Source organism: Eimeria tenella, genomic scaffold (genome assembly GCF_000499545.2).
Source record: "Eimeria tenella Houghton genomic scaffold, Eth_scaff37, whole genome shotgun sequence".
NCBI classification, from domain to species: Eukaryota; Apicomplexa; class Conoidasida; order Eucoccidiorida; family Eimeriidae; genus Eimeria; species Eimeria tenella.
In genome coordinates, this window is record NW_013543286.1 from 194379 (window position 1) to 206185 (window position 11807).

General features: G+C 56.3%; 3 protein-coding genes across 3 annotated transcripts in view; 2 read left to right on the forward strand and 1 right to left on the reverse strand.

The window, feature by feature from the left end:
- ETH_00011725 (uncharacterized protein) overlaps window positions 1-1469 on the reverse strand; it is a gene marked incomplete at both ends in the record, with an annotated part of 6860 nt that extends 5391 nt beyond the window's left edge. The window contains 2 exons of the mRNA XM_013376556.1: window positions 50-1095; window positions 1408-1469. Coding sequence (XP_013232010.1) covers window positions 50-1095; window positions 1408-1469 — 1108 coding nt within the window. The remainder of the gene's footprint in view (window positions 1-49; window positions 1096-1407) is intronic.
- Window positions 1470-6924: 5455 nt separating this feature from the next.
- On the forward strand, window positions 6925-8447 carry ETH_00011730 (uncharacterized protein; the record flags this gene model as incomplete). The annotated part of the gene is made up of 3 exons (XM_013376557.1): window positions 6925-7024; window positions 7435-7963; window positions 8207-8447. 3 exons carry the CDS (start codon window positions 6925-6927, stop codon window positions 8445-8447), a joined length of 870 nt encoding a protein of 289 aa, XP_013232011.1.
- A 3178-nt stretch (window positions 8448-11625) lies between these two features.
- ETH_00011735 (uncharacterized protein) overlaps window positions 11626-11807 on the forward strand; it is a gene marked incomplete at both ends in the record, with an annotated part of 462 nt that continues 280 nt past the window's right edge. The window contains one exon of the mRNA XM_013376558.1: window positions 11626-11729. Within this exon, the coding sequence (XP_013232012.1) occupies window positions 11626-11729 (104 nt within the window). The remainder of the gene's footprint in view (window positions 11730-11807) is intronic.

An 11807-nucleotide genomic window follows, 5' to 3' on the forward strand; every position in this document is an offset into this window, starting at 1 on the left:
TGCTGCTGCGGCTGCTCATTTAGTGAGGGGTCCCCATTTATAACCCTACCTGTCTTCGGGTCTCTTATCTCTAAGGCGTTCTTCTTGCGGGGCCCCGCCTGCTGCAGCGGGTGCTGCTGCGGGCGGTGCTGCAGGGCCCCCGAGGGGCCCCCCCACATGTCCCCGTAGGCAGGATAAACAGCAAGTGGGGTCCCGTAGGCCCCAGCTACCAGAGGCACTGCGTCGTAGCGGTAGCCTGCTGCTGCTGCTGCTGCTGCTGCTGCGCCGTGGGGACCCCCCACGTGGTGATGCTGCTGCTGCTGGAGTGCCGCCTCCCCTACGCCAGGGGGGCCCCCCCGGCCATAGGGGTGGTGGTGATGTGGGTCTATATGCATGGGGTGGGGGGGCCCCACACGTTCTGCGCCTTGCTCCTGCATGTCTCGTACCTGCAGCAGCAGCAGCTGCTGCTGCTGCTGCTGGTGCTGCTGCTGCAGGGCCTCGCTAGGGTGATGCGGCCCGTCGAACCGTGGAGGGGGCCCTCCATGGTGGGGGCCCCCGGGGCCCTCGCCTAGGGGGCCCGGGGCTGCTGCTGCTCCTGCTGCTGGTCCCAGCAGCATAGGAGCCACCCTGCCCCCTCCATGCATCATTGCTGCTGCTGCTGCTTGCTGCTGCTGCTGCATGTGGTGGGGGTCATACGGGTGAGTCACCGGTTGCTGCTGCTGCTGGTGTCCATCAGTAGCTGGCAGCTGCTGCTGCTGTCCCCCCCGTCCCCTCATAAAGCCCTGCTGCGGGGGCCCCCCCAGCATATGGTGAGGCGGCAGCGGCTGCTGCTGCTGCAGCTGGGGGCCCCCTGCTGCTCTTTGCATGTGGTGGGGCCCCCCTTGGGCGGGGCCCCCAATTGTGGGGGGTGGCATGGATTCGGGGTCAGGGCCCCCGTGGGGGCCCCCGTACACTGCAGAGTGAGGGTACGGCTGCTGGTGCTGCTGGTGCTGCAGCTGGGGCCCCCCCCCTGGGGGCCCCTGGTGGCCGTGGGGGTGAAGGGGCCCCTGCCCTCCCCCCCCCCTATACGGGGCCCCGGACCTGCCAGAGCCCCCGTGGTGGTGGTAGCCTCTGGTGCTGCAGCAGCAGAGGCAGCAGCAAGAGCTGCTTGAGTGAGGGTTTCTTTATATCAACTCTACATTCCAACAATTCAAAATGCAATTATTTATGCAGCAGCCTTCACCAAAGACCCAAAAATAGATCACTACTGTGACAGTAATAATGATAAGCAAACAAATGTGACAATTATACTTTTAACTTTTAACAACGTGAATAGGGGGAGGAAGCAGCTGCAGCAGCAGCAGCAGCCAATCCAGGCCTTAAAGGCTCTATTATTTTGATTTTAAATTGTCTTCTGGAAATCGGGAAGAAATAAAATGTACTACTAACCGTCCCCCGAATTTGCCGCCGCGTTGGCGAGGGTAAGAAGGAGGGTCGAGAGGTGTCGACATCCTGCTGCTGCTGCTGCTGCTGCTGCTGCAAGGGAGCCCCTAGCGCCGTGCGGCTGTGGCTGCACGCTTTCCTTCGAGGGGCATCCTACGAGACAGGCCAAGTGAGCCCCCAGATGTCTCTAAGCTGCTGCTGCTGCTGCGCTGCGCTGCTGCTGCTGCGCCGCGCCGCCGCTGCTGCTGCTGCTGTTGCTGCTGACGTCTACTGCAAAGCAGCTGCTATTTAGCTAGCACCGCCAAATACAGGCAAAAAGCCGTAGCTGCATCCAGCAACACACACAAACCCTAAACCCTAGCCCCCGCATCCTAGGCCTCAACAACTCCTGGCTGTACACGGTGGGCCCCTAGAGTTGGGAGGTCAAACCCTCCTTATAGGGGCCACGGGGGGCCCCGAGGCCTCAGGGGCCCCCGGGAGCCTCTGGGGGCCCCAGAAGCCCCCGAAGGAAGCAACACCGGGATCCCCGGCAGAGCAGCAGCACAGTTGGGGGACCGGAGCAGCACTGCTGCTGTTGCTGCCCGTGCTGCTGCTACAGCTAGTGCGTACCTAAATTAGCGGTGGGGTTGGTTGTGCGATGGTTGTGCTGCTGCTGTAAGAAAGCACAGCAGCACGAAGGGTGGGAGGCTCCCGGCTTGAGGGCCTGGGTGCGGTGTCTGGCCGTAGAGACAGCGTGGTGGTGCTGCGGCTGTTGCTGCTGCTGCAGCAGCAAAAAGAAGATAAAGAAATGCTGGGCCTCACGGGGCTGCAGCTGCCCAGCAGTCCAACTCAGCTCTACAGACAGCAGAGGGTTCGACTGAGGCTGCTGGGGGAACACAGATGGCCCCCTTTAGATTAACTAGGGCCCCCCTCGCTTCTTTAGCCCCTGCTGCTGCTACAAAGAATGTATATTTATGCCTAAAACTGCCAAACATAGACCTGCTGCTCTTGTTGCTCCCGCCGCTGCTGCTGCGCGCCACCGCTGCTGCTGCTGCTGCTGTAGGCTGGATGGCAACTGCTGCGGCTGGCCTCTGCATCGCGCCGCCCACCGCCTGCTCTCGCTGCTGCTACTGCAGTACACAAACAGCAAAAATCTGATTTTAAGAGCTTATTATTATGTATCGCTATTGCTCTATTTGTTGCTGTCTTTATTTGGCTTTAATATGACCAACTAACACACCTGCAGCCTCCTGCGGGGCCAGAAGCCAGCCCGAAGGCTGCAGCTGCTGCTGCGGCTGCTGCTGCTGCGGACGATGGCTGCTGCTGCTACTTGCACACCTCCCCACCGTGCAGTTTGCTTATGCCGCTATACATTTTTGTTATTTAGAAATAAAAATGCGCTGCTACTCCCAGTGGTTGCGCTGTGCCCGAATATCCCTTTTGCTGCTGTTGCACCTGCTGCACCAGCGCGAACAGCCGTTGCTGCTGCTGATTCCGTTAACCTCAGTGGGCTGCTGCAGCTGCATTCCTTCACTAGGTCTGCACTCAGTGCTGAAGGACAAATAGAACAGCCTGCAGGGAATATGGGTCTCTCCTGCAGCAACGGCAGCGTCTCCCGCGTTCGCAGCAGCAGCAGGATGTTGCTGCGTGTGCGTCCTTGCTGTCCTAGCGCCGTGTAGACTCTTTGCTGATGCTGTTGCCTTAGGCGTGCAGCGGCTGCAGCAGCGCGTTAGTCTGAAGCAGCACGAAGGAGCAGCAATAATGCGACACCTGGTTCGGCTAGCCAGGAGTGGGGCCACACTGAAGGAACCGTGGGGCAGGGTGCAGCGCAGCCTAGGGTTTAGAGTCTAGGGTTTTAGGGTTTACCTTTGGTATCGAGGCCAGAGAATAGCCGGATATTTGCTCCCGTGTCCTCTCCTGGCCCTGTGGCTTACAGGGGCACACAGCAGCAGCCTCTTAAGTTAGTATCTGAAAGTCTGAAATGTTGAACTACCTCCATAGGCTCGAAGATGCATGCAACAGGAATATGCATGCATCCGCATGCATGCGTTTGTTTTTAGAGGCGTTTTCCGCGTTCGTGCATAAGTTTGCGTCTTGAGCAGCGCTTCCACGTGGCTCGTGCATTTGCATGCATTTGAAGTGGCACTCTTGCATGCCTTGTCCAACTATCTCAGATATTTATGTTTTCTGGAAATGGCATTAATCTGGTTATCCGTTTGGGGGCCTTTGCCACAGCAGCTTCAAGCCAAACGGCAGCGGAGGCGCTGCAGGCATTCTTTGGCTACGCCATTCTAAGGCAAATGAGTTCTAGTGAGATTAAGAAGTCGTACATATATTAATTGGATTTCCGTGCATTCCTTATGTGTATCTCTTCACAAATATATCAAGTACATGTGCATACATATATATTTGTACATATATAAGGTATACAGGTATTATGTGTGTCGTATGAACATATGTATCCACTATTTGTAGATAGGGCCCATGCTTTTGGCTAGCTGCAGCTGCGGCTAGCTGCAGCTGCAGCTAGCTGCAGTGTCGGAGAGAGAGGCGCCTGGCCCCACAGCTAGGCTCGCTCCCCTATGCTCTCAAACCCTAAACTCTAGGAGAGGGCAGAAGAGGCAGTGGGGGAAGCAGTGAAGGCACGAAATTGAAACGAATTGAAATGCATAGAATATAGGATATATAAATAATGTACATTTATGCATGTGTAGGACTTGCACTTCCTAAAGACTCGATGTATTGATCTGCCCTTGCCAAACACACATATCATATGCGTACAGTGTACAGACGGTGAACATTCTGAACGATTTTAATTGATGTACATACAGTCCATATGCATATATATATATGTATAAGTATGTTATTCTATGTAAAGTGAATACATATATTTTCTCCTCATTTCGCGTTTGAAAGTGAAGCTTTAAAATATAAGCACAAGCAGCCAAGCACGGCTGAGGCGCTTCTAAAGAAAGGCCTAGGCTGAAAAGAAATGGAAAGCGCCCTAAACCCTAAACCCGAAACCCTCAAGCTTGTTTGCAGGGGCAGGTCCTGTGCATCGGGTTTAGGACTTAGTGAAGTCCTAAACCCGATGCCCAGAACCCCCTGGGCCCTAGAAACTGACAGCTCCGAAGCACCAGACGGGACTGAAGCTTGCTCAGTCCCTAGTTATGCTCAGGGTTTAAGGTTTAGGGTTTCGGACTAGCGCGCCCGCCCTCGTCTTCTCCGCTTTGCCTTTTGTTTGTGGTTGAATATATGCGCAGGCATAAGCACATGCACATGTAAGTACTTGCATATTCATTATTAAATAAATGAAATACACACATGTATGTAATCTGCGCAAATTAGTACATATATGCATTTATAGTTATATATTGCTTCTGTGGCTGTTTCATTCTCATTTTACTTCAAGCCGATATGTATGCAAGAGATACACCTGCGCAGAAACATACAAAATATATGCATAAATATATATTTTTGTATGCATATATACACATATCTTTATGCATGCGCATGCACCTCCATGCATATGCATGCATGCATGCATTATGTAAATATACGTACATACATATATATATACATGTGTATATATATATATACATGCATCCTGAGGTAAATCGAAGAGATAAACCTGCCTGCATGCATCATTTAAAACTCTTATGTACACATTTGTACTTGCTTATTGGCAAGAATAAATAATGGAAATGCGCAGGGACAACTATTTCATGAATACTTACTCACAAGGAGCCACCGTGTACGTACACTCCACATGCGCATGCTGTGCAAACTGATTCGCAACTATGCACAGCTTTATAGATTCATTATCTGACTTTGTTCACAACTGCATCTAATATGTATAAAATATATCTGTATGCATGCATAATGCACGCATGCACCCCCATTCGCATGCTTCTAATAAAGCCTTTGTGTCTCTCCCGCAGGATATTTGCATAAATGTTTTGATTGATGCAAACGCCTTCAGTCCAAATGTTCACTTCTTTTCAGCTCGAAATGCAGACAACACGTGTAGTGTCTGTGCCTGTGCATGTTTGTACATACATCTATTACTACACACGTAGAAATGTATATGGAGACAGATATACACTTGTGTACATGTCTGCATGCATGTGTTTGTTATTTATAGAGACACAACTAAGTACAAAACAAATCTGTTGACGCCTCGACGCCTCGAACGAGTGTTTTCCCACTGCATTGACGGGCATCTGTTGCTGCTGCCCAGAGCCACCTCAAGAAGTATTTTTCTTTGGAAGTATTTCTTATGAGGGGACTGAGGGTCTGCAATAGGGACCCTTAGGTGCAGCAAGGGCCCCTGTGGCAGCCAGCCGTGACCACTGGTCATCTCTAGAGCATAACCCACTACTGTGGGGCCTTTCTAGAGCCTTTCCGCCCCCAACTAGTGAGGCCATCGACTCAGTGGGGCCCCTCTGAGCAACTTCCCACTGGAGGTTCCTGTGAAATTAAATCCTATTGCACTGATTTAGTTAAGCCAGCAGCCGAGGTGTGAGTGCCCCCGCAGTTGCGTGGGTTGGGGGGCGCTAGAAACGCTGGGGCCCCTTTGTGCACTGAGGGGGCCCCCGGGGCCCCACAAGATCCTCCATAGGCCCCCACTTAGTCAGAGAACACATGAATTCGATGCAGCTAAGAAGAGCTGCAGCGCAGCAGCAACCAGGACTGCTTCCGGGGAGCCGGATGGGGTGGACCGGTGAGCCCTAGTTGCTGGTGCTGGCTACGCCGGGCGTTTCCTCAATAGGGGTGAGGGTAGGGAGTAACTGCAATGAATTAGGGGTTAAATGCATGCAAATCGATATAATAATCAGAAGAAACGAAAATGAAGGGAGATTTAGCGGCGCAAGGGAGCCTCTGCTCTGAGGACCGCCATTTGTCCGCTGTGTTGGTGCCGTGCTGCTGCAGCTGCTGTTGCTGCTGCTGCTGGCGCCAGGGCGCGTGTCTGTGTGGCAGTGGGCGGACCGCTGCAAAAATTGTTTATCTAATTTATTTCTGTAATTTATTTCTGTCCCTCCTTTTCTGTGTGTCGCATCCATCACCCTGCGGACTAGGCCTAACACCTCAGGCCTGCAGCCATCGCACTGTAGCCGACGAGTGACCCCGACCCGACCCGGTGGAAACCCCAACCGTCAACCCAAAACCCTAAACCCTAAACCCTAGACTCTAAATGCCAAAAGCTAAACTCTAGCTCTAGCCTCTGAAGCAGACCCTCCAACCTCCCCTCCGCCCGCTTTGCTGCTCTCTCTGCTTGCATCTTTTTACCTAGCGGAGGGGCCCCCCATAGCAGCCGGTCCCCCTGTTGCAGCAGCAGCAGCAGCAGCAGCAGCAGGGGCCCCCATTGTATCCTTGGCTTACCACTGCAGCAGGAGCAGCTGTGTTCGTCAGCACAGACCTCTCGATGCCCCAAACCCCTGGCCTCTCCCCTGGCGGCCTGGCGGCCCAAACCCTAGACCCCCACCCCGACGCCCAGCCCCTAAGCCCTAAACCCTAAGCTCCAAAACCGTTAAAATTAGCCTCATGGCTCTTCCCCCCTTCACCCAGCCCCTCAGCTGCTCCCTAGGGCGCAGGTCGGACTGCTCAGAGGCGGCGACGGCGCCCTCAGACTCCCGCGATGAGTGTAGGTCTAGGGTGTACGTACACCTCAGTGCTGCTGCTTCTTGCTGCTTCTTTTGACCAAAGTGGCTGCGCTTTATGCCGCCAGACAGTGTGGGCGCGGGGCTGCAGCCGACGGTTGCTGAAACTACCATAATGCCGCTGTTGCTGCTGTTGCTGCTGCTACTGCTGCTGCTGCTGCTGTTGCTGCTGTTGCTGTTGCTGCTGTTGCCGTTGCTGCTGCTGTTGCTACTGCTGCTCACGAGGCACTGGAGAAGGGTATTGGCCATGCAACTGAGTCAGCGGGAGGGCAGAGCATTCATGTTGCTGTGCAGTTGCTTGCCTCTTGTTCGCCACTCAAGACGCCTCTACCTGTTTCTGCTGCTGCCGCTGCTGCCGCTGCTGCTGCTGCTGGTGTGTGTGCGCCGAGTGCAGCAGCTGCTGCAGTTGCAGCAGCAGCCGCAGCGGCGGAGGCCGCCCTATCGCCGCGCGACGAGGACTGCTGCTGCGGAGGAGGCGTGAGCAGCAAGAAGAGCAGCAGCAGCAGCAGCAGCAGCAGCAGCGTGTGCGGGGGCGGGCGCGTGCCAAGCACCTGCGTGGTGGGCGTGGAAAGCCCCGTGTCCGTTGAAGAGGGACCCCCCATTTGCCAGGCCAAGGCCGCCAGCACTGAGGGGCCCCTGGGGGGCCCCTCGCCGCCGCCGCCGCGGCGGCTGCAGTCGGGCTACGTGCCCTACAACCCCTACGGGCTCTCGCGGCTCGCGCGGCAGCTGCTGGAGCTCACCGAGCTGCCTTTTATGATTCTTTGGATTTATTTTGCTTATTTTCTTGTTATTGTTGCTCTCACAGCTCACAAAGTCCGCTCCAGGGTTTGGCTCAGTGCCCTCGTGGCCGGCACTCTCGTGGGCATCGGCCTCAACGCCAACGCCTACAGAGCCATCATGTACAGGGGGTACCCTGACGTCGGGTAAACCCTAAACCCTAAACCCTAAACCCTAAACCCTTAGCGGCGCAGCCCTGAGCCGCAGCCACTGACCACCCAAGGCTGCAGTCCCCAGCACCAGCTCCACGCGTGGGCGGTAGCCCTCGCCCGCTACCCTCAACCCGTAAACCCCAACCCCTAAACCCTAAACCCTAAACCCTAGACCCTAAACTGTACGCTGTAGAGCGTGAACTCGAGTGCGCGGGGCGCTGTGGGGCTGGCGAGCAGGATAATAGTTCGTTTTTTTCTAATACCTTTCGGGGTTTCTGCGCTGTCGGGGCTGACCCACTCTTTGCGCGAAGACTTTCTGCTGGTGTTTCCCGTGGACCCCATAGAGCTGCTGATAGCCCTCACGGCCCCCACTGTGGTGGTTTGTTCTCTGATGCTGGGGCGGGTGGTGTTGCTGCACCGGCTGCGGGTGCCGATAACTCTGCGCAACTTCCTCTTGAACGGCAACATTTACTCCTGACCCCAAACCCTAAACCCTAAACCCTAGCCCCCCGGAACACCCACGCGCCCGCCGACGCCTCCCAAGCACCCCACAAATGGGGAATTTGCACTGGGATGTGGGGCGCGGCGGCGGGGCTCTTCGGCCCCACAGATTCAGGTGTACGTACACCCTGTAAACCTATCGTAGAGACAGTCGTCACCAGGTGTATGGGCAGGTCTCACGGCGCGCCGCCCCGTGGCTCACCAGTAGCATCGCTACCTGTCACCTCCTCGAACTTCCAACTGTCTCCTTCAGTTCAAGAGGGGCATTCCCCTCTCCCCACTGCACTATCTGGGGGCCCCGGGGACCCCAAAATCTTTAGTCAGGGGCTGGGGGCCCCTAGAATGATCCCCAGGGGCTCGCGGGCCCCTACGCGACCCTTCGGGGGGCCCCCAGGGGTTCGGGGGCCCCCAGGCAACCCTTCGGGGGGCTCCAGGGGCTCAGGGGCCCCTGAACGTCCCTCCGGCAGCCCCCCTGGCCCGTAGCTGCAGCACTGCAAGCCTCGCCGAGGCCCTAGCCACGCAGCCAGGCGGTCTGGCTGGGCAAAGGCCTCAAGGGGCTTCAAGGTGAGGCGGGGGGCCCCCAAGGCAGCAAAGGGGGCCCCTTAAGCAGACTGTTTTTTCCGTTTTTTGCCGTCATGGGGGCCCCGGCTGCAAGGGGCCCCCGGTGCAGGGGACCCAGAGGGCCCCACAGGGGCCCTTGGGGGCCCCACTGCCTCTGTGACCTCAGCTTGAGCAGCGTATGGTTTGATAAGGCCGGCAGGAGAGGACGGCGGGAGCCTCTTCTTGCTGGTTCGAGGTGCTGCTACTTTGCCGGGGCCTCAGGTTCGCAGAGAGGGGCCCCACAGCCCCTGCTGCCTATTAGATATCTCAGGTTCTGTCTGTAGGTTGTGAGGGGCCCCCTAGGGCCCTGGACTCGTTGTTTGGGGGCCTCTGGGCCCCCCGGGGGCCCCGCCAGGGCACCTGTGGGCTTCTGTCTCCACCGTGAAATGCCAACTGCGAGATGGGCTTCGGCCTGGGGCCCTCGAGGCTCAAAAGCCTCCGAGCGCTTAAGTGTGTGCACATAGCCATGGGGTGTACGTACACCTGAACCTGGCCTTATGAGCCCTCCTGTAGCCTCATTAGCACTGAACAAAAAAGGCCAGCTGGGGCCCCTACAGACAGAACGGGGGCCCTCAGCTTTCCCTTTAATGGCCTTTTAGCTGAGAGCAAGGGGCCCATCAGCTAGACCTAGATGCGCAGTGTGGGGCCCGAAGCCCTTCATTATAAAGAATTGAGGGGGGGTTTGACAAATCAGAATTGGGCCGCAAACTAAAGCCGTTTTTGTGGGCCCCTAAGAGCCTCCACAAGCCCTAGAGGCCCTGAGGGGGCCCTCTGGGGGCCCCCCTTTGCCACTTTGGTTTTGACCCCTTTGTTTTGGTTAGAGGAGTCTACCAGTGGAGGTGTCTGTACACCTCACACAGTGTCTAAACATCAATTTGCACCTAACACAGTGTCTAAACATCAATTCCCTCTAGAACATATCGTAATAGGCACAACATGAGTACTTTTCCTTTAAGCTGCGCTTTCCAGTGAGAGCTACTGGAGGCGCCTGCAAAGGAGCCATTTTTGCAGGGTCGAGCCCCAGGGGCCCCAGTGGCCGCAGCAGTCGGGGCTTCGGGGGACCCCCTGCGGCCCCTCAGGCGCACCCCTAGGGATTGCGGGGGTGTCTGTAAGAGCCGTGAGGGGCCCGTGGGTGGAGGTAGGCTGGCCGTGCCCCACAGCTGCGTACCCAGGGGCCCCATGGGGGTCCCCTGTGCACAACAGGCCCTTCAAACTGAGCTCAAGGGACCCCCAAGGCGCTGCTGAGGGGCCCCCTTTACTCCCGGCCACTTCAGGCACGCCGCTTGCTGGGCGTTGCCACAGGGGAACAGGCCTGTGTGTGGTTTGGGGCGGATGTGCCCAAACCCTAAACCCTCGTAAACCCCAAGGGGGCGTTTCGGTTCCCACAGACAATAAGGAGAGCCCTGCCTATGGAGACTAGAGCCGCGCAGTGCTGGCGAGGCGGCAGTGTTTGTTTCAGGTGTACGTACACCCCAGATCCGCTAGAGCTCTCTTCTTGAAACGCCCCAGCTGCCTATATACTCTAGGCAAGGCTGCAACAGCAGCAACTGCAGCGCGGTGTTTGGATATTTCATAAATTTAGATCCAGCGTTTACGAAGTCAATTGAATCTAAAAATTAATCTCTAATTGGTTTGCTAAGTAAGGCTTTAGGGCATTTGTGATGAACGCATGTTGCTGCTGCTGCCTGCAGCAACAGCAACAGCAGCCGCCGCTGCAGCTGCAGAAGCCGCAGCAGCAGCAGCAGCCAAGGCTGTCTATGCCCGCGAGTTGGAGGCGTTTAAACACTTTTGATTGAAAGAACAAGAGCTACAAAAGGACGGCCTAAACCCTAGTTAAGGAGCTGCTGTTGCTGCTGGGTGACTTGTGTACATACACCTGGAGCTGTGTTGCCGCTCTCCTCCGCGTCTGCTGCCCCCGGGGGCTTCATTATTTATTATCTCTGTACGTTTTGAATTTTGGCATCTTTAGAAGGTCTTTGTGGCTGCAGAGCGACAGACACAACTCAGTGGCAGCCGGTGCATCCGGGGGCCCCCAAGGTGCAGGGGGCCCCTTGGCAGCAGCAGCTCCAACAAACAGCAGCAGCAGCAGTTGCTGCTGCCGCCAGTGCTATAGGGACTTCTCTGGCTGCTGCTGCTGCTCCTGCCTCCCAGCGCCCTGTAGGCACAGGAGGCTCTGCTGCTCTGTACGCAGCTCCTTGGGGGCCCCTTGTCAGCAGCAACAGCAGGAGCAGCAACAGCAGACGCAGCAACAGCAGCAGCAACTGCCGTTGCAGCTGCAACAACAGATGTATCCCGTAGTTTTGCTTTCCGTGCTATTTTCAGCTCGCTGCTGCTGGGTTTTGCTGGATACTTTTAAGTCTGCTGCTCTTGTTACTGCAGCCATTGCTGCTGTTGCTGCATTTGCTGCAGCAACAGCTTCTGCAGCTCAAGTTGCACGGCCCCTGTTGTTGGATTCTGTCAGCACCTCGATTATATCCCGCCTCTGTTGCTGCTGCTGCTGCATTTGCTACTGCTGCTGCTGTTGCTGCTGCTGCAGGTTGGGGGCCGCAAGGGAGATGGCGAACCCCAGCAGCTCTCGGCCTAAGGGCGATGAGTCAGAGAAGGACAAAAATACTGCAGCACCGCCGCCGCTGGATGCAGCAGACATAGACATCCTCAAGTCCTATGTAAACCCTAAACCCTAAACCCTAAACCCTAATTCCCCCACCTGGTCCCCGAGCGCTTAGCCTAGTTGCTG